At 39.7% G+C, this 26039-nt stretch overlaps 2 protein-coding genes across 5 annotated transcripts in view; one reads left to right on the forward strand and one right to left on the reverse strand.

Annotated features, from left to right (window-relative positions):
- Positions 1-4678: 4678 nt before the first annotated feature.
- rnf26 (ring finger protein 26) lies at positions 4679-6028 on the reverse strand (the record flags this gene model as incomplete). The annotated part of the gene is made up of 1 exon (XM_079246927.1): positions 4679-6028. One exon carries the CDS (start codon positions 6026-6028, stop codon positions 4679-4681), a length of 1350 nt encoding a protein of 449 aa, XP_079103053.1.
- Positions 6029-20077: 14049 nt separating this feature from the next.
- The window catches only part of mcamb (melanoma cell adhesion molecule b), a 43902-nt gene continuing 37940 nt past the window's right edge, over positions 20078-26039 (forward strand). For 3 of the 4 annotated variants that reach the window (XM_079246736.1, XM_079246738.1, XM_079246739.1), the window contains exon 1: positions 20078-20202. In XM_079246736.1, coding sequence (XP_079102862.1) covers positions 20139-20202 — 64 coding nt within the window. In that variant the 5' untranslated portion in view covers positions 20078-20138. The remainder of the gene's footprint in view (positions 20203-26039) is intronic. The other variant, XM_079246737.1, reaches the window with a different exon arrangement.

Raw genomic sequence — 26039 nt, forward strand, 5'->3', positions numbered from 1 at the left:
GGCATCTACATAAAGCTTGTCATCAGAAGGAAGCATGAAGTGCTCTAAAATGTCCTGGTAGATGCTGTGTTTACTGTGCACTTCAGAAAACACAGTGGACCAACACCAGCAGATGACATGGCTCCCAAACCATCACTGACTGTGGAAACTTCACTCTGGACTTCAAGCAACATGGATTCTGTGCCTCTCCACTCTTCCTCCAGACTCTGGGACTTTGGTTTCCAAATGAAATGCAAAATTTGCTTTCATCTGAGAACCAGTCCAGTCCTTTTTCTCCTTAGCCCAGGTGAGACGCTTCTGTCATTGTCTCTGGTTCAGGAGTGGCTTGACACAAGGAATGTAACATTTGTAGCCCATGTCTAGTGGAGCTTCAGTCCACTCCTTGTGAAGTTCCCCAAATTCTTGAATGGATGTTGCTTGACCATCCTCTATAGGCTGCGGTTCTGCCTTCTGCTGGTGCACCTTTTCCTTTCACTCAACTTTCCGTTAATATGCTTGGATACAGCACTCTGTGAACAACCAGCTTCTTTAGAAATGACCTTTTATGGCTTTCCCTCCTAGTGGAGGGCCAATGATCATCTTCTGGACATCTGTCAAGTCAGTAGTCTTCCCCATGATTGTGTATCCATCTGACCCAAGCTGAGAGACCATTTAAAGGTTTAGGATACCTTTGCAGGTATTTTGAGTTAATTAGTTGATGACACCATGACTTTCTAAGATTGAAGTTTTTCACAATATTTCTAATTATCTATAAGTTACAATTATCAAAATTTCAAGGATTGAATATTTGAATTGTTTCACTTTATGTGTAATGAATCTATAAAATATATGTTTCACATTCTGAAATGAGCAAGAAAAAATATTGAACTTTTCCCTAATATTTAAATTTTCTGAGATATACCTGTACACAACACAAAGGGCCTGATGTGGCCCAGAGCGTGGCCACTAACAAGCGCTCTACATCATTAGTTCCCAACATGGGGTCCCTCAAAGTGCACAGAGGGAATAACTATTCAGAACCATTGGTCTTAAAATTTAACATCACATTCACAGAGACAATTTCAAGTGTGGCCAATTGTTCAAGAGATTTAATCCAGATGAAAGCTATTGGATTGGATCAAATATCTTAAAAATGGGTTGTTAGAAAAAGAAAAAAAAACAGGGAGGGGGGGGGGGGGGGGGTGTATTCTGTAATCTGATTAGATCATGTTATCTAATTTTGGATTATATCTGGATAAATCTGCAGTATGTGTTATTCAAATTTTTTGGGTAGAAACAGGATGCAATTGATCCAAAAAAGATGATTCTGATCCCAGCAAAGGGATGGATTCAGCTTGGATTTTACGAGTAAAATGTGATAAAACTAATATTAAATATTATGAACAGTGGCCTTTCTGTGTGCAGTTTGTATGGTGTCCCCATGTATGTGTGGGTTTTCTCCAGGTACTTCAGCTTCCTCCCATCCACAACATGCATGTTAGTTTTATTGATCACTTCACACATGTGAGTTGCTTTAGATAAAAGCATCTGCAAATGACTGTAGAATACAACTGAAGGGGTCCTCAAGGAAAGAAGGCTGGGAACCACTGCTCTGTCATGAGCCACTGAGTGCAGCAAAAACAGACATTGAGGTACAACTCTAACTTAAATTAGACTATTGCTTAGAGATTTACAACACAGATATAGCCAGATGACAAAACCTGCAAAAATGTAAATATGTGATCTTCCATAAAATTCCCCAAACCACGTGTTATCAAGAGTACAAATCCCCACCAGTCAACATGTGGGACTCAGGGAAAGACTGCTTTACTGCTTTGTTAATCTAATTAATTCAGCACAAATGAACCAAACTGATTAAAACTGGGTCTAGTCTTTAAACACAACGCACTAAATCAATGAATAAGAAATAACTCCAGAGATCGTAATTCTCTTTTCAGCTCTTTGTGGCACTTTCACTGCAGTCACAGAGCAACACTGAGACCATTTGTAACTAGGTTTGGGATATTATTTCCAGCTGTATTTGGTGCATTTTGGACTCACAGTGTGACCACACAACAGAAGACATTTACACCATTTATGAATTTTAAATTATTTTCTTTATCTTCCATTAGCAGCTTCACACAATCAGGTTCAGAATAAAAGCTCTGTAGTGGTGTTCGGCTCTGGACATCCTTGCTTTGTTTTGACACCAAAAATAATATCAGCCTCATGTGTAAAGTGAAATGCTCTGTTTCTTTCATATATACACAAAAACAAATAACTGCAATTTTAACAAGAAAAAAAATCATACAGCACCACCTTCCTACATAGCCCCTGCAGAAATGATTGTTGAAGTATACAAAAATAATGGACAATAAATAACTTCCAAACGTTGATTGAAAAGTGTTCGATAACCTCTTTGAATTGTCTAGTGAGCACAGATTCTCTGTAGGTTTTCTTATTTTAACCCATATATATCTTTACTTTTCCACAAAGCCAGTGCACAGATCTCTAAAACATTAATCGGTACCAAAACTTAACATTTGAGTTAGTGATATTTCTGGTCAGTTGGTACGACTTTCTATAGATTAGACAACTGATGATACAATAGTGTGCAGATTAATCATTAATGCATGCATAACTGTAAAAACATTTGGACTCAGAAAAAGACCCAAAGCTGTTTGTTCTGTGATTGTTTTATTGTGAACAAAGGACTTTCCAGTTCAATGGCAGCCATCACATAAAAGCAAACAAATCATGACATTCACGTTTTCAAATCACATAAATCTGTGCTGTTTACACACACAGCAGGTGGCAAAAGAGCACATGAATGTAAGAATTTTTGTGTCCACTGCAATCTTCAGAAAAGAATGCCATTCGTGTTTTAAGAAATACCTGAGAGGAGCAGTTTGTACTGACCACAGTCTCTAGAAATGGTTTACATCGTCAGTACAAAAAAAAAACAAAACAACAACCTGTCATTCAGACGGCTTTCAACAGTTTCTATATAAGTCAGCAAGGGAAAGGATAAATTTACATCACAGACAGCACACACTCTGTTTTCTTTCCCAATTACAAAAGAATAGTTCTGAAAAAAGCTTTAAAAAAAACACAACAAAATGAGGCAATATATCAGATGGCACTTTCGTCTAAGAGTTTGATTCTGCATCACAACCAAAAATACAACATTTGGTGTCAAAATGATGTCCTGTAAACTTTAAACACAGATCAATATGAACACCTTAGCTTAGATGTTGTCCCCTCAAAGTAAAATGAAGCAACAAAAGCAAATTAAATTGCAACCTTATTCACTTATGGTCCATTTATACATCAGAAATTTGTTTTATTACAATGTCAAAAGAAAAGGAAAACCATTTATGAATTATTTGTTGGTGGTGACTGTAACCCATCTTCAGTGGAAAACTGAAAAGAGCCCTATCAATAGAACAAACAAGTACGAAGTCAAAGCCAGAGAGGAAAAATCTGTGTGTGCAGTAAAAATACATGAGTCAAACTGGTCAAAACAGTCATTTAAGATAACATAACCTTTGACATTACTCATCTTGACAGCATAAGTGGAATCATTAGTAGGCAGTAAAGCGTAGTGCCGCTCTATTTCCTCACAGCTTGGCCTACTGAAAGCAAATTTTAAGACATCAGCGGTGGTAAACATTTCAGCAATAGGGAGGGCACTCGCCTATAACACCTGAGACTCAGCGTGGCAATACTGGAATATTAAAATCTCTTTATTGTGGTGATAAAACAGATACTGTAGCTGTTCTCCAAAACAAACTGTACTGCAGAGAAATCCTAAACAGGATTTAAATATGGTGAAAGCAGAAAGTTGGTACTGAAAAGCACTGATGGTTAATACTGCATCTGAAATTCAATAATATGCCATAATACTTGTTTTTTGGCATGTCAGATAACTTAATACCGGTGACAGGCAAAAAGCATTGTTTTTCCTGCAGTGCTGGACATGGTGCCAACATATATATTTTCCACAAAGCAATGTAGTAGTGTTGTAAAGCAGTAGCTGGCCTTATATGTTTCACTTTCTTTGATGTTACATGTCTTTCGACTGACCACACATTGGTATCACATTGGTGGATGTAATCACATAGTTTGGTTATGATGGAAAACATGTCAACTATATAAAATGTGCTAAGGAATACTATACTTTTCTGATGGATATAATTATCCCACAATGCACAGCAGAAAGAGAAAAGGCCCACAGCTGCAAAAAAAAGAAAAAAAGAAAAAAGGGGAAAAGTAAATCTGATAACTTAATACACATACTTTCATGGAAAAATAAACTAAACCCATCTCAGAATACACTCAGTCATAGCTAAATCAGTTAAGTGTGGTCATTTCTTGTGTACTAACTTTAAATCAACACATATAAAACATAGTATGTTGCATATCTTGGATGTAGTTAAGTTTTATCACGAATATGGATGATAATGTTATTTATTTTTTTTAGTATTTCTCTACAGTTTTCAGAGTACATATATTTGGAAAGCAATTTTACAACACAAGTCTGGAAATCTCAACATGTGAAAAAAGTTAAAGGAGTGGTGATACTTTTGGACTTGTAAAGAGATTATTCAGTATGAAACATCACCAGATGTATCAGTTAACTCATTTTATGTAAGGTTCTTTGCAGTCAGGTGCTCACAGGTCCATTTTTCTTGGTCTCTTATAGATAAACATCTATAGTGTTGAGGATCATGTGACGACATAGCGGGCAGTTCTGTTGGTAGATAGGCTGCCTCAAGAGGATGTTTGTACAGTCTCTACACAGGCAGAGGTGTCTACATGGGAGCAGCACCACTGTTTTGGTACAATCCTGACAGATCACACACTTCTTCCTCTCCTCTTGTTCCTTCAGTAGAGTCAGGAGACTCTCAGCAGGCAGAGGTTTACCCTCTTTGATTAAAAAGGACTGTTTCTTTAGTGGCCTGTCCGTGCTTGATGAGGGGTAAACCAAATTGTCCTGCTCCTGGTGGGATGCATCTCCTGCTCTTCCATCGGGTGGGTCCCGTCTCTCTTCTCCGGGATCGCCGTCACCCCTCACTCTATTGCTGTTGTTCCTGTGGAACTGTGTTCGCAGCGCCAAGCCCAGCTGGCTGCTGTGCCGAGAGAGCTGCTGCCACAATCCTCTCTCCATGAGGTAGAGGTAATGAAGCATAATTTGCAGGTGTTGCATGCTATGGCGTAAAAACCGTTGGACACTCCACAGGGCTGTAGTGATCCAGTAGAAAGCAAAATACAACCTCTGCACAGCATGAAGAGAATTAAAGTAATCCACAATGCGCAGAGCTGCCCGTCGGGTCAGTACTGGGTTCAAGTAAGCTGTGGTTGTCAGCCCAATAGCGACAGTGAGGAGGAGGCCATAAATGTTCAATATAAAGATGCTGATGAACATGTGCACCAGGGAAACAAGGAAATCCAAAACCAGTTTACATGGAGACCACAGGAAAGCCGATGTACCAGCCAGGCTGCTGTACAGAAAGGTGAAGGAGGTCAGGGTAAGCTCCACCACCTTCTGCAGTGGACTGGAAACCGTCTGCCACACACCGACCACTGCCAGGTAGATGTTCTGGGTGGCAATAAGTGCAAAGTTTACCACTGTGTTGGTAAAGTAGACCACCAAGCTGACAGCGATGCCACATCCCTCCAGCAGTGACACCAGACCCCGATATAGGTGCTCCTTCCCTCGAAGTAAAACGTGCATGGACAGGTAACCCATCATCTTCAGGCTCTCTAGCAGACCCTCCAGAGCCAAAGCCACGCTCCCCAGCAGAGTGATCGTGCCTTGGGCTAAATTTGATGTTGCCTCTGCCAAGCACATCGTGCAAAACAGGATTAGATTTCCCAGCTGCAGCACGGAGTTAATGAAGAGGGTGGGCAGGTTGGTAATGAAAGTAATGACCATCAGGAGAGTGCGCACCACAGTGTGGACGATAAGAAAGTTTAGGTCCAGAAGTAAACAGACAGCGTCCAGGCATTTCCCCACAGTGGATATCACAAAGTTCACCAAGCCCATTGTAATTTATCTTCAACCTACTTGTTCACCTCTGGGTGTTCTCAGGTTGTTTGTCTAAGAACATATTTCGTTTCTTTGTTCAGTTACATACCCCGACGTTACATCTTCGTGTCACATGTGGTCCAGTATCCTCTACAGGCAAAACCATCATTCGTCTAACAGAACACCATTTGGTTTATATTCCATATTTCTCAAAGTCCAGTCCACTGAAATGAGGAGATAACATCACAAATACACGTTTTACACAAGCGGATGTTTGGTTTTGAACAACAAGACGATACTTCCGCTCATTTTCCGGGTTTCGTTTTAGCCCTTTGTATAAAATGCGGCCCGGAAAGGCGTCGTTAATAAAACGGTAAACCTACAAAATATTAAAGCTGCAAAAAAAAAAAAAAAAAAAAAAAAAAAAAAAGACACGGGTAAAAAATGTGTCACAATGCGTTTCTGTGTGTTTACCGTCGACAGCATAACCGCCATATTTGGCTTGGACAGATCAGCTGACCTCTCAAACTACTTCCGGTGAGTCTGCGCAGCTTCACTAGACCGTTGACCCGAACAACAAAACATTCAAGTGTCATCAAGTTATAATATTAATAATAATAATGATAATATGTTCTGTATTTTTTTGTTAAATTGTGTAGTAAAAAAAAAAAATCAAGCGAAATATAAATTACACAACCGCATACTAAGCACATAGAACGACGGCAATAAAACCACGACTTCAAAACGAAATTTGTTGCAATGTCACTTTAGTAGTATAGTATTTCTTTCTGCCGTAATAATAGCAATATTAATATCAGTTTAACATTTTTTAATGTGTAAAGTATTTGTTCCATTGACTAAACAGTGATTCAATGTACATATTACTAATACCACTGCTGCTACTATAAATTATATTGAAACTATATTTACGTTTATGGTTTACACATAATTGGTTCATACTATTTAAGTATAAAACTTGTAATTCAAACTAAATTATTTCATAATCAAATTAAATTGTAGCTATATATATATATATATATATATATATATATATATATATATATATATATGTATACATACATACATACATATGTTAAAAAAAAAAAAAAAGTCAATACATTTCAAAATGTTTGCCATATATTTTTTACATATCAGTTTTTAAAAGTTCAGTTAGAGGTTTTGGAAATGTCTGTTTATTAAGCATTACAGACACGTATGTATTTGTATGTAGATAGGGCTGTGACAATATGCTTCTGTCCCGATTCGATTCCAATTTTTTGGTTGCCCATTAGATTTACATTGGGATTTTCACAATTCATCAATATTGCTTTTTTTTTGTAATAAAAGATATGTATAAAATCTTTTCATTCTCGTCATTCTGCTGCTAAAATGTCCAAGGACACAAGTAAAAAGATCAATAAAAATGACAAATTTCATAATTATTTTTTTGAAAAAAAAATAAATTTTAAATTGTGAAGCAAAAAAAAAAAAAAAAAAAAAAAAAAAAAAAAAAATCCAGATTTGATTAAATTTCCCCACCCCAGTAGAGTAACAGACATATCCAAAACCTCTAATTGAAAACTTAACTGATTTGTAAATATATGGCAAACATTTTGGAATGACTTTTTACCTATTAGGATTGATTTCAAGCTTACTTTGTTTTATTACTCAAGTGGTGACACAAGAAATTTCATTGGAATATTGATCTGAATATTTGAGTGTAAAACTGGCATTTTAGCAGATTGCACGGAGTGTTATATCACACAGACTTTATTAGTTCTAGCAGCACACAAAACACTGCAGAGAATAAGCTGTGAAATGTGTTTGGTTGGCATGCTTGTAAAACTTAAGTATCAGAAAGATCTCGTTTGCCCTATTCTGTTACTAAAATATGATTTATTGTTGCATCTTTTATATTCTCTCTCTGAGGTTTGAAGGACCTGTCTACACACATGTTTTAAAAAAAAACCAAACAAACAAAAAACTTTTTCATAATGGTCATGACAGATTCCAGGGTGAAGACTTATGGGTTAGGATGAATACACTTTTGAGCCTTGAGCGAATGAATCCAAGTTAATGTAATAAGTGACTGAGAACCCAGAAATTTATTATTTTTAGCTTTATTAGAGCCAGGGGATGAGTCTGAAGACTTGGCTGGTCCTCAGGATCAGAGGGAGCTGAAAAATCCACAAGGTCAGGAATCAGGCAGTGGTCAGTATCCAGAAGCAAACAGTACTTATCAAGGCAACAGGTGTGGTTCAAGGTCCAGAGGCAAGGCATGGGTCAACGCCCAGAAGTCCAGAACAGGCAGAAGGAATCCAATAAAGGCAAGAAGGGATATCTGAGAATCAAAGCTGGTTTGCAATCTAGAAATCAGTCAGAGAATGCAGGATGTCAACTAAGCAGAAAGCTGTGCTGATAATATGTCCAATAAGGAGAGAATGAGGTGAGGTTATATAGTGTGGAGACCAGGTGGCAATTTGGGAAATCCAGGTGGAATAAGTTTTACTGATTGTCAGAGTGAAACCATGCCAAGAAACAGAGTGGCATCAGATGATCACAGGTGAACTGAATCCACTGATTAACCTAGGCAGAGTGGAGCAAGGAACATGACAGTTAATTAAATGCTATCTACAACGATTAAAAATGCTACTTTGCATATGTAAGTTGAGGGACTAATGGCCATCATCATCATCATTTACAGTATTTTGACCTTTCTTGTCACCGCCTGACTTTTTCCTTTCCTCACGCTGACCCCATGACATTACCACTGTCACACATTGAACTACATTCTCCCATTACATCAGTCACTTAACCAACAATGGAAAAACAGAAAAAAAGATGCAGAACAAAATCAACACAACTTCCTTCCTTTCTTAAGCCTCAGTGCTGAGATTCTTTTTCTTGCAGAGGAAAAGTGATACGATCATGGGAAATCCCGATCTGAATCTTTGGATGCTTGACAAACAGCATCAATTTAAGAAGTTACTAATGCAGCAGGGATACATAGGAGGAATACAAACAGGTATAAAAGGTCTTATGTGCTACTTTGTCTCTGACAGAAAGGTTCTAGATCTGCTCCTTTTTTGGTAGCAAACTTTCCATCTGGTGTTACAGCAGGCCAGCAGTCAACTTCCTTTGCTTGCTTTCTGGTCAACCAAATCTTGTCTTTCAATAAGATAAAAGATTAAAATGTTTCTAAATTCAATCACTTCAACAATTGGTCAAGTAATTTTTTTGTTCAAATGACCTGGAAGTAGCAAAGTTTTAGTGTTCATAAGAGGCAACTGAAGTCTCTGAAAGCTTAGGTAAGACACTTCCATGCTTCTTTCATTATACTTGAGCATTGGAAATATATAGTTTTAATGATTAAATATGTGGACATGAATGCAAATGTGTGCAGCCATATACATTCACCTTTGCATTTTTAAACATTTTTATTTTAAATTACCAACCTTGTCAATGAAATAATTCCTTATGTCTGATGACATTAATATAATACCTATTATAACGTCAGTGACAAATTCTAATACAAATAAAATATAAGACTAACTGTTCCTCTATTAAGATTTTTGTATATTTTTCAAAAGGCTGTAAATCCACATCACAGCAGAGTAATGTGGTCAGATTCTCACAGCAGTCAAATGGTCTTTTCCTGAGTTCTTACATACTCTCTTGATTTCCATCAAAGTTGAGAAACAGCAGATACTGTAACTTATCTTTGAGTTCAGATCTGTAATATTTCTGCTCGGCACTGTTTAGCTAAAACTAACAATAAAAGGAGCAAGGGAAAAGAAGGGAAGTTGCACAGGATGACGGGGAGACAGCAAGACAATTACCAATTCTTTGGTTAAGCTTTTTTTTGCCCACTAAGACACTTCCACCATCTGAAAACATAGTATCCTCCTCTTTCCCATATTTCCTTGAAACAACTCTGAATCACAGTGTCAATTCCATGAGCAGTTGCAAATAATTCTGCAATGTAGTCCCAGATACCTATAATTAATGTTAATTATTAAATCCTGGACCAGTTTCAGGCTCAAATTTAAAAGAATCCGCTGCCACTTACAAATATCACAATGAAAGGCCTTAAATCTAACCAGATAGATAGATAGACACATCTATATACAAAACAACAAACTAACTGAAGTTTATATACAACATGCATGTTAAATAAAAATGTGTCCAAACGAACAACTCTAAACAATGTGAAAACCCAAAATATAATACAGTAAGTATAATGAAATGGCAACCCTGCAGTTTGTCAGGGTGAAGGACAGCAGATCCCACACTGTGACCAGCAGCACAGAGCACCACAGGGAACTGTCCTATTCCCCCTCCACTTCACCCTTTACACAATGGACTTCCAGAACAACTCATATTTTCTTCACGGATGATGCAGCAATTGTTGCCTGTGTAACGGAGGAGCAGGGATGTGTCCAGAACCAGCTACAGATCAACACCTCAAAGACCAAGGAGTTGGTGCTGGATATCTGTGGGATGAGACCACCATCCAGTCCTCATTGAGGGGGTGGAGTCTGAGGTATTGTTTTACTAGAACTTCGGTCTGTAGTTGGACATAAAACTGGACTGGTCAGAGGACTGTCAGCCTTTTAACCCCTGCAGAAAACTACTGCAGATGTTTTACCAGTTGATGATTGCCAGTGCTCTGTACCATGGCGTACAGGGGAGAAAGCACCAGACTGGCAAAACAATCTGGCTCTGTGGTTTTGTTGGAACTGGAGTCTGTTGTGGCAGAAAAGAGGACACTGGACAAACTGCTGACCATTAATGACATCAGCCACCCCCTGCACGCTGCCATCACTGCGCACCAGGCTGTTGTCAGTGTGCTAGACAGACTGACTCCGGAAATCCTCCTACTCAGGGCCATCAAATAGGACTATTCAACAGACCACTGGGGAGGGGTGGAAGACGGAGGGACAATGGAGCAGCGTCAGGATTTATTGTGCTTACTGATGTATATACACGTTTCTTTTGTATAATTAACATTGTTGTATTTCAGTCCATTTTTTGTTCCCTTTATTCTATTTTTTAATAATTTTTTTCTTCTATGTAGCTCTTCATGCTGCTGAGTCCCTAAATTTCATTCATTCATTTTCTGAACCGCTTAATCCAATCCAGGGTTGCGGGGAAGCTGGAGCCTATCCCAGCTGGCTTTGGGCGACAGGCAGGGTACACACTGGACAGCTCGCCAGTCCATCGCAGGGTCACACAGAGACAAACAACCACTCACTACTATGGGCAATTTAGAGTAACCAATTAACTTAACATGCATGTCTTTGGATGGTGGGAGGAAGCCGGAGTACCCAGAGAGAACCCATGCATACACAGGGAGAACATGCAAACTCCACACAGAAAGGCCAAGGATCCAATCAGTGGCCTTCTTGCTGTGACGCCACAGTGCTAACCACTGCACCACTGTGCAGCCCACTCCCTAACTTTCAATAAAGTATTTATTTGAATAAAGCACGAGAAAAAACCTGCTGACTCTCCTGGCAGTTCCCTGTTTGCCAAAGGTGAGATGTTGTATAAAGGGATGGAACATGGCAGAAGAGATTTCCTGTGTGTGACAGTGTGGTGTCTGACCAGTTTGTAGTGGAGAGAATGGTTGGAATTACCAATGATGGATTCCAGTTTGTTCAGTGATTTCTCCTTCACAGTTAAAAAAAAGTTCATACACCTGATGATGGGGTCTTTCTTCTTGAATTTGAGTTTTTGTTATTTTTTTTAAGAAACAATGCCTATTAATATAAATATGTTATATAAATATGCATGATTATAGCAATGCTAATTTCCATCCTTAGTTTGATGGCAGGCCGAGTTTGTTCGGTCTGCTGGTGTTGCTGGTTCTGATGCTTCATCCCCAACACACAGCAGAGATAACCACACTGGAAATAACAGACTGGTAGATCACTGATATCTAAGGTGAAGATAAAAAGAGACAGCACAGTTCCTTGAGGAGACTATAAATCAGATGTCTCCAACTTGATCTTACTATACTATTGAGACCATGCTCTAAATCACTGACCACCATGCCAGTAAGGACACTGTTTACCTGTCAGGTAGTTGGTAATCCAGGAATCCCTAGATGTTTCTCACCCAGCACCGAAGGCTGCATGTGGATACAGAAACCCCAAAGCAACTGTCTCAGTGCTTCCCAAACCATCAATGCAAATGGACTCTCTGCAGCAGGTAGACAACTGTGTCATCAACACTCAAGCAGGGCTGGTGGGCATATTGCAAAAGGCCCAGGAGTTCCTTCACCAGATGTCTCAAGTTAGCCAAAACCAGATTCTCTAGTGCACTGGTCTCAAGCCAGTATCTCACAGGTTTTTGTTGTCTCCCTGCTAAAATGCGCCTGACTGAAATGAATAAATAGGTTGAAAAGAAGCTGCTGGATCCATTTGGTTTGAATCAGGTGTATTGTTCGAGGGAAACAACAAAAACTGGCCCTCAAAGACCGGAGTTTGACACTCCTGCTCTTTAACTTCATCACATGCAATATCAGGGCCATTGGATGGTGGTCACTGAGGCTCAATGGTGTTGACTGCCTGACTTCCTAAATACATTTTTGACAGAATAAAAAAGTAACTTTAATTTGTTTGATTTTTCGAAAAAAAAATCTGCACAATAGTGTGAGATAGTTTCTCACCCCAATTACGCAGTCATTTTATTACAGGCTGCTTTCTCTACAGTCTTGGAAACCTGCCAATGTAGTCAAGCCTTTCATTTTCATACTTTGTTCCCAGATTTGTTTTTAGGGTTAATTTAGCGATGTTCTGTGTCTGTGATGACTTTGGGAGCTGGCCAGCATAGACTGGACCCACATAAATTTACATTTAGAACTCATGTCTGTGCCAGTGTGTGTTTAAGAGAGAGGGCAGGGGCTAGGTGGCAGGCTACAAGCTTCTCTGGGAAAAACACAAACTCCAAACAGTAGAAATCACTGGAGTGCAGACTGGCCAAGACCCAGAGCAAGACCCCACATTCCTCTGTAACCCAGCGCCTCTAGCCAACAGCCTCTGCTGTGCAACGATGGGAAAACTGAGGGAGAAGGTGAGATAAAAGAGGCAGTGAAGCTCTTCCTTGTGTGACTCAGACAGATATGAATAGGATCATTAGGAATGAGGGGGTCCATCTGTGTGACATTCCTGGTCCTTGAGTCGTCTTCTCAGGACGTCATTTGTGCATCTGCAGGATGTTGAACAGTTTGCAGGCAGTAGTAGCAGCTTCCTGATTTGTGACTCATAACTCTGCATCTGTCTGACTCCAGGAAGATCCGTTGTGAAAATATGCTTTGAAGTTGCTTTTTTTTTTTTATTGCTAATAAGTCTCTCTCGTTCTCTCTCCCACTATCTTTAAATTGTTTTATCCTTTAGTTTCTAGCATCAAATGAACAGACCATGAAACCAGAATGTAGTTATGTGAAATAGAAACTGAGGAGGCGACATCCTCTTTCAGCTCAAAGGTAATTTATCAGGACTTAATGAAATATCATCAGGTCTTCATTAAATTATCGAACGTTAAGAATGGTGTACAATGTGGCCTAGACGACCACATTTTTTAGTATTTCTGTCATGTCTGTGTTTGATGTGTTCACCTATCAGTCTTATTCAGCCGACTTGGGCACTTCCTAACTGTTACTCTGCCTCACCTGTGTGAGCAAGTTCAAGTCCCTGAATTAAGCTCTCCTTGCCTTCCCACAACAGACCTCTTCTGCTTCCCAGTTATCTCGTCATCGACCCATTCTTCATTTCTTGATCGCTGATTCTCACCTACCTCTTAGTTAAGTATCCTGATGTTTGCCTTCCTGTGTCCGACCATTGCCTGTTTATAGACCACACAACTGGATTCTGGATCAGTGCTCCTGTGTTGTGGCTGAATGTCTGAGTCTTCAGTGTTACTTGTTACAATTTTAAGTATAATTTTTTATATGAAATTATCAGCCTCTCATATTATTTTGTACTAATTTAGGTTGACTCTTTTTTACAGTGTTGCTTCAGCTCATTGAGCTTTGACTGTATTTGTGTTTGACTGGACTTGGGACCATTGCAACACTTTGATTTGGATGTTTTTTAAACAATCCATAGTAGACTAGCTGTTGTTTTTGAGATCATTGTCCTGTTACATGGCCTCGTCTAACCTAAACCATTTCATAACCGAATAGGAGTCAAGAACATAAAGGATAAAGATTTTATCTCATCTGAAAGAAAGTGTACTTTATGAACAGGTGACGAAAACTTCCTCCCTCCCCCAATTTGAGTGCACTTTCAACAAAGAATAACGGTAATCTACCTGTTAATTAATGTGTATCAATTGATTTATCATTAAAATACTGAAAAAAGTAACTATTGAAAAAAACAGTAAAATTACGATGGCAACAGTAAGTTGTTTGGTTGTCTGTGGTTGTCTCAATCATCACTTTCCTTTCTGGTCCAACAGATATTAAACTGTAGTCATTGTCAAACATTGCTTTGTCATTTTTTTTTTTTAAATCAAATGGTTAGTCACTGAAGAAACATGTCAGTGGGTTGATTTATTATGATTAATGACACCATTACATATAATCACCATGGAGAAACTGTGTAATTCTCTGCTTCTGTGGTTATCAAAGTGCCTCTTTGTCGCTGCTCGTCTGACAGAGTTTCACAGAAATTCAAATGTCTCTCCCACTCCTCCAAGCTCCCTTTTACATCAGTGCCCATCTCAAAGCCCCCCGTCTTGTGGAGCGGCTCAGACAATAGCCATCTCTCATGCCGGGCAGGCGGACTACCCCCAAAACAACTCACTCTTGGGTCCTGCCTCAGTGGCTTGGAAAAAATGACTTCTTTTCCTCCTGTTTCTTCCTTTAGTCTTTCCTTAGTCTATGAACGCTGGAGAGACAAAAAGAAAAACAAAACAAAAAACCCCAAAAAACTAATTATCACTAATGCAGGAATACCACACAAAACATTACATGGTGAGGACACTCAGTAGTGGGGATCGTAGAGGAGCAAGGTTCATGCAACAAGTCATACTATGCTGCCATTGATGATGAGCTGAAGGCTTGTACTCAAGTGGAATTGTTGTTTTAAACTATATGTTTGATCAATTTAACAGCAAATAGCTTGTTTTGTCTGTCAGCAAGATTATAAAAACGCTAAGTGGGAAATTATTTAGGAGTCTAACGGTGTGTTCAGACTACACATTTTGAGCGTCAAGAGCGTCAGGTTTACATGTAAAGTTTACAGTGACATTAGTACCTACTGCCAAATGCCACCCTGTAATTATAGGCTCAGTAATGTTTAATTTGGTGTGTTCATTTGTGCCAGCAACATGTGTTGTGTTGTTTCTTGAAAAGGCCAAACTTGTCACCCCGGTAACCATAAAGCAAGGTTTTCCATCATGTGATACTGTAATTGGTATGAATGGTGTTTTATAGGCCAAACCATATTCACTTGGATTTCAAAAATATGGCTCAGACAATGGCAACGGTAACTTGCAGGGACACTTTCAACAACTGCCACAACCTATCCTGAGTTGCCACAGCTTTCCAGAGCCTGCCAGATCTAGAGCCATTGCCACAAGCCAGTGCAACAGTGCAAACTGCCCCAGACTGATATGGTTTAAGACCACCTTGTTCTTCCACCACATATTGTGTAGCTGACGCCCAGAATTCTGGGGCGGAAAAGACTTCCACCTCAAAGACTGCTGTGTGGTGTTCGTGCTTTGTGAATCTGCATCACTTCCCATCTTGTTGGTGGCCTTTGAGCTGCTGTCTGATATTCAATCATTTCTGATTATAAAGGAATGAATATGAAAACCAGAGGTTTACCCATCATCAGCTTAGAACACACTCCTATAAAAAGTTTGGAGGGGTTCATAGTCCTTGGGAACTTTGTGGGGGAGAGGACTCTGCTTTTGTTGCTTCCCCCTGCTTCGTTACTAAAACCAGTGGCCCCAGGAAATCTCTAAATTCCCCATGCGGGATGTATCATGTCAAAAAAAAAAAAAAAGAGTGACAAGGGGAAATTCACTGGAATCTGTCCATTAAGAATGTTCAGAGGGCTTTTGGAAAGGAGGTCCCACCAATTCCTGTTATTTGTATACAATGGATTCCTGTGCCACACCCAGCTTTAAAGAACCAGTTGTATCTTACTGACCTTGAATGGCGAAACAATGTGATTGTTTTTAGAACCGCTAGCTCTCTTCTATCAGTGCAAACCACAAGGACTGTGCCTCACCCTGAAGGAAATGAAGGCATCAGCACAGGGGTTTACATCGTTCTTTACATATATGGCTGGCTGTTTTCCAAGCACAAACCCCATGCATGCATTGGTAGAATACAGGTTTTAAATGCTCCACTTCAGATAGAAACATAGAAACTCCACTAAACAACATGAAATGTCTCTGGTACAAAGAACATTATAAAGGGTCAAACAACTGCAATGGTTGGCTGCTCTGTGGAAGTGATACAGAGGATGTTGTGTTGAGCTTCCTGTGACACATGACCTAATTAACACAACATTGTAGTGAAGCCAGCAGTTGTAGGACACAGATGAACATTAGTGGAGTATTGCCTTCCCCAGTACACAATCAAACTGCTGAGCTAATATCATAATGAGTCCTCATAACTCATGTTTTGGTCAGATTACAAATTTGCAGGATTATTACCTCACCTCAAACACAGCAGCTTCCACCTACCTCACACAGAGTTTTCACATTCAGTGTATGATGTTGAGAAGCTCTCTCGCTGCTTTTCTATTTATATGCCAGTAAATGAACAAAAGAAGAAACTAAACCAAACCACAGATGCTCCTTCTGGAAATAGTTGATCTCTCCAGAGGACTTTCCCTTCCTAGCTGCATGGGCAGAAGCAGACATTGTCTCCACTTTGGACTCTTTTGCATTGATGTGTGTTACACTTGCTCTCGCCTTCCGAAGCGGTGCTGACCTGCATTCAGAGGCAGTCCACTTGGCAGGCTTAAGTCAGCAGAGTTTTCCATCAGCGAAGGTTACAGAGATCAATGTGCACGACACACCCCACCATCTTTTATTCTGTATCCCGCTACATAAACCCTCATAGTTCACACGGAATCAAATAATACTAAAATTAAACTCCACCATAACTGGAAGAAGGTTTTATTTGGTTTTATTTAATTTTCAGTGGTAAATGGTGGCCCTTTGGGTCTTCTGATCAGGCGCTCATGACTGTACAAAACACAAGGGCTGAGCTAAAGGAGAGTTTTATGAGTGTATCTCCAAAAAAGGGTAGCAGCCCTCGTAAATGTTTTTTTTCACCACAACCAAAATCCTTATAGAGATTTGAAAGACTGCAGGACACATTTTTTGCAAGCTCTTTGTATCTTGTGTCTGTTTAGATTGTCTGTCTGTCTCAAATTCCCAGATATCTGCTTTCTGTTTATGGTTTTCCGGGTGCCGTGACTATTACAGATGATCAAAACTGCACAAATTTGGTGTTTTGATTTAATACCATTAATAAGATCCTGAGCAAAATGTTTAGCTGTGTTTTATCTTAAACATGAACTACTACTTAAATAAAATGACGTAGCAGTTTGCTGCTCTCGGAAACAAACTTCATATCAGCTACATTATATCTTCTTTTTGTGGTAATCTGGCCGGGCTGAATTTTGAAATGATTTTGACTCTGTTATGAGAACTTCCAGCCTGGTATTCTCCAGACAGCCGCCTGCACAGGATTTCGTGTCTCTTTCCAGCTGTCCTCTAGTACCCTAAGAGTTTATATTCATAGCAACATCAACATTAGGTGGGAGCTCTGTTACAGTTTGGCAAACGCTGCGGACATCCAAACCCTGACATTCAAATCTTCCTGCTTTATTTATAAGTCGTAGATATTGTAAATAATATGATCACTTCATATTTGCCCTTTTAATAGAAATGATAGCTGTGTTAACCTATTATTTGGTGACTACATTTTCTTGGTGAACTATCGGGAAGTAATGACATGAACAAAGTCTGTCTAGAAGCATGTCAGATCTCTGAGTAGTGACATCAAATTAAACAATGAAATCAGTTTCACAGCATGGAGAAAATAGAAGTGATGAATAAAGTATCAGGGCAAAGTTCACTACACTTGGGGATGAGAGCAGATGTGACAGAACAAATATTCCTTATTGAAGTTATGCCAAAGCTTAGTTACAGAAGACACTATTTACCTTGAACACAATGTAGGAGCCTGAATAGCTTCAATCACCTCTTTAAAAATGGCATCAGGCCTCATGTTAAAGCAAATATCTCCCGTTTCCAATTCATCCTGTGACAAAATGATTGATACTATTATGTTTTTAAACCGAACAGACAAGTCTGCAGTGTTTTTTTAAAGCTTGAATTCTTCTGTAAATTACACTGCCTTCATTGTGTAACATTAAAATCACATGTGCAAAAGGCTTCAGAACATTTGTTCAGGGACCCTGAGGTAATATTTTGGAAAGTTTTCATTTGTGTGTGATGACACTGTCTGCTTCCCTTTAAACTGGCAAATAACCCACATAAATTTAAAATGTAATGGGATATATGTGGATTTAACATTGATTAAATGATCTTACTCTGGGCCAGGAAAACTTTTACAGAATAAAGGTTACATCCACAGTTTTTGGGCAGGTGCTTGTATTCAAAGCAACTTACATATTTGAGATGATCAAACTAACCTAAACACACATCTTGAGGGTGGATGCCACATGCTTTGAGTCCATAGTGCATGTTTGTCTTGAGTACAATGTAAAGGTACTGCTGGGATTTGAACCCAGGATCTTGTGTTTTCTAGACAGGTACTCTGACCAACTAAGCCACAGCACCCCTTAGTTTGCTCACTTATAGTCAGCACAGGTGTCGAACTCCAGTCCTCGAGGGCGGGTATCCTGAAGGTTTTTGTTGTCTCCATGCTCCAACACACCTGACCAAAACTTAAAAACAGGTTGACAAGAAGCTGCTGGATGCATTTGATTCGAATCACCTGGGTTGGTAGAGGGAAACAACAAAAAACCTGCCGGATACCGACCCTTGAAGACTGGAGGAACTATCTGTTATTGTGTGAGAAATTAATTATCAGATGCAAGATGTTATGTATGGCTGCTTTTCCCCCTGCCAGCCGTTTAAGGTCAGATCATGTTACTTGTTCCCAGCAGCAGTGACACTCTAACTAAAGTGCATGTTTGGCTTTGTTCAGTAAATTGTCAGACAGTACACAAAGTTGACTTATGACTGTTTGAGACCACAACCTTGTGTTGGCTGTAAATGAAAAGAGCAAACTGACATTAGTTGAAGATGGTATTGAGATAAACTGAGAACCAGTGTCCACGCATACACACACACACACACACACACACACACACACACACACACACACACACACACACACACACACACACACACACACACACACACACACACACAGGGAACTGTCATTCTAAAATCATCACAAGTCGGACAGTCAGGACTAAACTACACCTGACTGGCAAAGAAAAAGTGACGGAACTTTTGTCCTGAAGTAAACATTTGACAAGATTTTATCGTGTTATGTTTTCATCCAGTTCTGCTACCCGCAGTGTGTTCTTCCATGTTCAGCCCTCATCCTCTTCTTCACCAACGCACAGCTGCCAGTGTCTGATATCAATTCGGTTTCATATGTATTGATAAGAGATGCATGAAGGCACACAACTTTATCACATCCGTTTCCAACCAGACCCCCGCCCTCCTCCTGCTGCGCTCCTCGAAGTTCCTCCTCCTTTTCACCCGCTGCAAAAAATATCCAACTCAAAATAACTTCTAAAAACTCAGAATGACATCTTCCCTCTTGTTTAATCATCTCTGGAAATGGCAAATGATGGAACTGAGGCAGAGTCATGAAAGCAAATTTAACAACGTCAAATGAAACACTTGTGAGAGTGTGAACGCTTGAATCTCTCAGACAGTTTCATCTTTTTACAGAGGAGGACTTCTGTCTGCGCCGCGGCCCCCTCTGCATCATCTGCCTCCTCACGCTGCTCCTCTCCCTCCCCGTGTGTGTATGTGTGTCTCAATCATTTTTCCAACAGGACCAGTTTCTGCTAGACTCCCTCTGAACACACCCCAGCACCGACTAACGACCATGGCTGTACGGGGCACTGGTTCTCTGCTGGTCGGCCTGGTGGTCCTCCTTCACACCTGGAGAGGTGAGTATCCCGGAGAGCGCAGACTGCTGTAGGTGGGATGTCGTGTTTGCCTTGAAAAGTTTTTTTTGTTTGTTTGTTTTTGAAAGAGCGTTGCACGTGAGAAACAAATATCTTTTTAAGCATTCAAACGAGAGGACATTTGTCATATTGTGCGCATTAATGGTCGATTTTCCCTGTTTTTCAAGCTTCTTAAGTGAGTTGAGGAACATTTTAACGCAACCTTATGTTGCTCATGTGGCTTTTCTTTTTTTTTTTTTTTTTTTTTAAAGTTCAGCTCCTGTGTCAGCTGCAGAGGTGTGACACTACCCTTCTCCTTTTTGCTTTCATATTATTACCCAATAAGAGCCCCTGTGTGAGTCCTCATTCATTCAGAGATTTAAGCTTAAATACAACAGATTTTAATGCCCTTCCTTCTGCAGAACTGTTGTCCGGTTGCAGGTAGAGCAGTTCATGCTCAGGAAAGACTAAAAAGTCCAAAGACTTGTGAATAAGTGTGCTTCTCAGAGTCAGCTTTGTTTATTTGTTGTGCACTATCATGCTAGAACTAATGTAGCACATCTACACTGTAAACACGTTCTAGTCTGTGCAATGTAAAGGTATGCAAGCTTGAAAAGTTTGCAGTATGTATTTTTAGCAAGCCATGGAGGTGGAGTGGTGAGGAGGGAGTTCTCTGTCTGGCTTCTGTCAGCTCTCCTCTGCCCCAGCAGAGATCAAGTGGCTCGGTGCAACTCAGGCAGCAGAGAATAGCTTCACTATGTTCCTCACACAGAAACACATTCATAGAACGAGGCTGAGCTCTCACTGCACCGCTTTATAGCGCTATATCCATTTTGCCAAAGCACAGATGGATAAGTGCTCACCTGTGTTTGTTATTGCTGTTGATCTTTTTAAAGCAGTTGGAAGGTGGTTACAAAAAGAAAGCCATGATGTGCAGATAGGTGTTTTATTTCAATGAATGCATCTGCTCTGTTTTTCCTCAGTTCTCCACATTACAGAATGATTTTAAAGACTGATAATGCGTCTTATTGTCTAATTGTTTGTTTGAACTAGACAATGCCCCCCAACACTTCCTTTTTGTAAGTCTAACATCCCTCCAGTTCTGCCCTCTCCCTCCATGCCTTTACCTTTCCTTATCAGTTTTTTTTTTAACTACTGACCACACAAACCATTGCGGGGTATTGTGCTGATCTCCTGTTTCAGTGCTGGCCATTGTCTGTGATCCTCAAAATCTCACAGCTCTTATTCAGTTGGCTTCCTGTTCTTGTCTGTTCTCGGCTTTCTGGCCTCCCAAAGTCATTCACTTCCAGTCCATAGATTTACAGTACCCTGCCATGCATTGTATTCATTCTTTGTTACTTATAGTTAGCTGTTTGACCCGTGGAAGCTGTAATATGGCACACAGTAATGTGATCCCATGCCATTGTGCATAAATACTTTGCTACAACAGGCACATTTAGCATGATTCTGGTATTGTGTTGTTTTTTATATGAAGTTTTGTACTGTTTTGATTGTAATATATATTCAGGGTACAGTTTGACTTATGCGCACACACAAATATGGTGACACTTGAAGAGAGTCATGAAAATCTTTATTTGTTAATATCTTCAATGTTTGCAGATGCTGGTAAACTCCCGTGCAGCCCCTCTGGGTCTGCAAAGACTCTATTTGAATAATTGACAGTGTGTGTGTGTGTGCACAGTGGTCAGATTCGTGCCACTGTGTCTGTTCCAGAAAAATGCAGCCCTTCATCTGAGAAAATCTGACCAGTTGTTGGACTTTAATGCCGATCCTTGATAAGACTTTGGTTCACTTCCGGGTGACAGCAGCTAATCAAGTCGGGCCAAAGAGCAGCCACATTAGACCTCAATCATTTAAAGGTCATCTCTCTGAGCCGCTGTGCCTCAGCTTCATGTGCTCAAAACAACTTCGTCTCCTCTGAAGAGGAGACCCGGTCGGGGACAATGAACACCCTTGTTGTGTCTGAACCGCAGCATTAAAAATTGAGGCTAAGTAATCTGGCAGAGGATCAGCAGAGAAGATTGAGTCTGAAATGGAAATCTCTAAGATTTCTTTTCTGTCACATTTCTGTGCTCACGACTGTGACCGTCTCATTTTCTCTGCTTATAAACAGAATTTCTGCAAATAGCTGGCATCTAAACGGCGCCCTGCTTTGCTTTTGCTGAGCCGCATAAGACTCGTGACTCAAGTCAGAAATACTTCAGTTATTCACAAGAAATTTCCTCTTTAATGCTGCGTCAACAAATGTCTTCAGTCATATAACTGTTGCATATTCATCCTCAGCTGTTTTAAATGGAATACTCTTAAAGTCTTTTGTTTTAATTAATGAAATGTATCCTGTGCCCTGAAACAAGGTACCCGTGAGGAGAAAGTGCACTTCTAGGATGCAGCACCTAATCTTTCTCCTGAAGTAAAGTTTAGAGTTGTTCATGCTTAGTTTACACATTACATGCAAGATACTCCTGAGGAAAAAAAGCTGACCTCTGTTGTGTTTGATCTCTGCTCTAACAGTGCAATATCAAGCTGGAGTTGTCTAAAATAGTTTTGGTAAATTTATGGTTGTTGAGATAAGTGATACATATTCCAGATCCTGGTTATTCCTGGAGAGGAAACAATATCAAGGCTAATATAAATAGAAATATTCGTACTGTGCCACTGCCACAGGACACTGCAGTTATTTTACTTAACATGGGAAAAAGTGATGCTTTTTAGAAATGTTGCACAAATGTTTTGAATTATTGAATTCAAATCTAATTGGCACTTCATGCTTTGAGCACTGTGCCTATCTTTTAGGCTTCAGCTTGAAAATCACATCCCTGCAACCACATAATACTTCTGGAGTCATGATAAAGTCAAAGGAAGGAATTTCAGGATATGCATTACTGGTGAAAAGTCAGTGAAGATGCAGATTGAAATGATGCACTTCTAAACTATCAAATTGTGGTGCAATATGTGAACGGTATCGCCACAAAGGTCAACTCTGATAGAGAGAAGCAGAACAAAACTGGAGATGTTTTAAGTCCAGTAGCTCAGATGATGTTTCTGAAAGCATCATTTTAGCTCTATATGTTCTCAAAGTCTCTCAAACTGGGAGAAGTCATGTTTCAAGAGGTTAGTGAACCTGCTTTTTAAGACATCTAGTTTAAAGTAAATGTGCTTTTTTTAAGATAAACTTGTTATATGTTAACTGACTCTAGATAGATAGATAGATAGATAGATAGATAGATAGATAGATAGATAGATAGATAGATGGATAGATAGATACTTTTATTGAGCCTATTTTTTACATGCTATATTTTAAAATGTCACATCATTTATTTAGAGGTTTTGTACCTCACTAAAAGACATCGTTATTTACTGCCCTAGTTGGGTTTCACCGGCATCATGGCTGCCATTGACAGACTTTACAGGAAAAACAGTAGTCAATGCCGTCATTGCTGTGATTGTGGCTACATCTGTTGCTCCTGATATAGACTCCCATAAAATGGCTTTTAAGGAACAGCGTGAGATTGCTCCTGTAATAAATGTATAGTGAACAATAACCAAAACATGTAATCCTTAGAATATAGATGAGAAATTTGTTTTTATGGACCCTGTGTTTGGAAACAGTGCAGCTTCTCCCCGCTGAGCCATAAAATGGTCCATGTACTCCTGGGAGCATGGACTGTTAGAGCAAAAATATCACTTTTTACTGTTTGATCTTCCTATTGATTCAAATACCATCCATTATCACCATTACCAGGGTCAATATGGTGGAGCGGTGCTGGAGCAGGGCTTGCTGGTGGTGGAGAAAGCTCTCAGGACTTTGTTCTTGTCATCAAGCTTTCTTTGTGTGTATCCACTAAGTAGCCAGCAAATGTCAAGGAAACTTTCTGCAGACTCGCCTTGTTGATTATTATCTCAACATCAACACATTTTTTTGCCGCAGTGTGCTGTATAACTCGTGTTTACTGTAAGAAGGAAGTTTACATGCAGCTCGGATCACTTTTTGCTTATCAGAGGCGTAAAATAAGACTCCTTTGTTTGCATTTTTATCCCAAAGAAAAATAGATTTTTTATCTTGAAACTGATAAATATTTGCTTTAAAAAAATGCAGATTGTGTTCAGTTTCTAAGCTGCCCGCAACTCTTTTGCACACAGCTAGGTTTAGTAAGAAACACACCATCAGTGATGCCCAGCAGAAAAAGAGGATTTAGAGAAAATCAGCCTCAAATGCAAATGTGCCTGATTTATAGGTCAAAGTTTGGCTGTGGAACCAGTTCATCCCTGTTAACTGGTTTGCAGCTCACCGCAGCTTGCAGAACATCTCAACTATTCTCTGACTAGAACTGCTTTCTGACGCTTTAATGGCCTTTTGAATGCTCTAATCAGATGGACAGCTGTGCACACACGGTGCCCTCACGGTCCCGGCAACACCTCCCCCGGACACAAAGCGAACGTGTGCACGCTCACACCAGCTGCTCCTTGATGACCTGTTGTCATCATACGTTATTTTTGTTAAAGTGTGAGTGGTACACACTGGGGAGTTTGGCTGTGTGGATTCACATGATTCAGTGTTTCATTAATGCTCAAGTTTCCCTCTCTATTTGATTCTAAACATAATCCTGTCTCAGCTGCAGACCCAGTAAACCCAGCTGCAAACTAACTGGCCCTGAATGTGCTGTGAGGAACGTTTCGTTGCTATAAAATTTAATTACTTAATAAATAAGAAAACTCTTCCTCCTTAAACTTAAAGAGGTTCTTTCTGCTGACCATGCATTAAAAGTTATTTCAAGACATTATAAACTTTTGTTCCTTGTTCGTGAAGTGTAACAACACAGTACACAAATTATATTTATGAACAAACAGCTTCAGCGCCCTAACTGACTACAAAACAAATGGTCACTGGGTTGTAGTAGCAAAGTACGGGACAACACATTCACATGAAGGAAGCAGGTCTGTGACGTGATTTGTGGTTTTACTGGTCCAGCTGTTCTGTGTTGTGTTTGCTGCCAGTTAAAATGGAATATATGTGCAGTGAAACTCTTCTGTCACTGCGTCCATGGATGTCCATGAGTACATTTCAGCTGTTTAGAGAGGCAGGAACTGAACCAAAACGAACAAGTGCATCATTAAACTTCTAAGTGCAAACGTCGAACCTGGGACTCTTGGAATGTGGAAAGAACTTCTTTTATTTCTATTTCTGACCTTCGACTGTCATAATCTTGACGTTTTGGTTCTGGTATTTGGTTTAGTTATTAGGTTTATGCTTTTTAGTCTTGTTTTAGTTCTTTTGTCTTTCTGTATACTAATTAGCATCGTTCACCCGTCATATTTTTGCTTCAGATTTCCTTTGTTCAGCACCAGATCATTGTTTTGTGTGTCATGGCTGTTTGTCACTTCTATCTTGATTTCCAGTCTATACATACATTAGCCGCCATGTTTCCTAATCTGTGCTTCGTTTCCTGTTAGTTTTAGCTTTAATTTTGAAAGATTCTGTCTTTGCAGCAATTTTAGCTAAAAGAAAATCCTCTTTCCAATGACCAGCTACTTCCTATTCTTGCATTTTTGTCTTCCCTCCTTGTCTCTGACCGTGAACCACGACACAGACCTTTTTTATTAAAGCGTGACAGGTGAAGAGGCCCGACTGTTGGCATGATGAAACTAGAGGATGATGAGTTGCATTACATCAGTGACACTCAGGTTTCTTTTTTTTCAGTTTTTGAAACATTTTTCACATCCTAAACCCTGGGAAATCAGTTCGACTTGCAACACAGTATTGTTTCCAGACCATACTTCAGCTACTACTGGGGGGTTATGATGCTTTCATGCAGTTTACC

Source organism: Telmatherina bonti (genome assembly GCF_933228915.1).
Source record: "Telmatherina bonti genome assembly, chromosome: 9".
NCBI classification, from domain to species: domain Eukaryota; kingdom Metazoa; phylum Chordata; class Actinopteri; order Atheriniformes; family Telmatherinidae; genus Telmatherina; species Telmatherina bonti.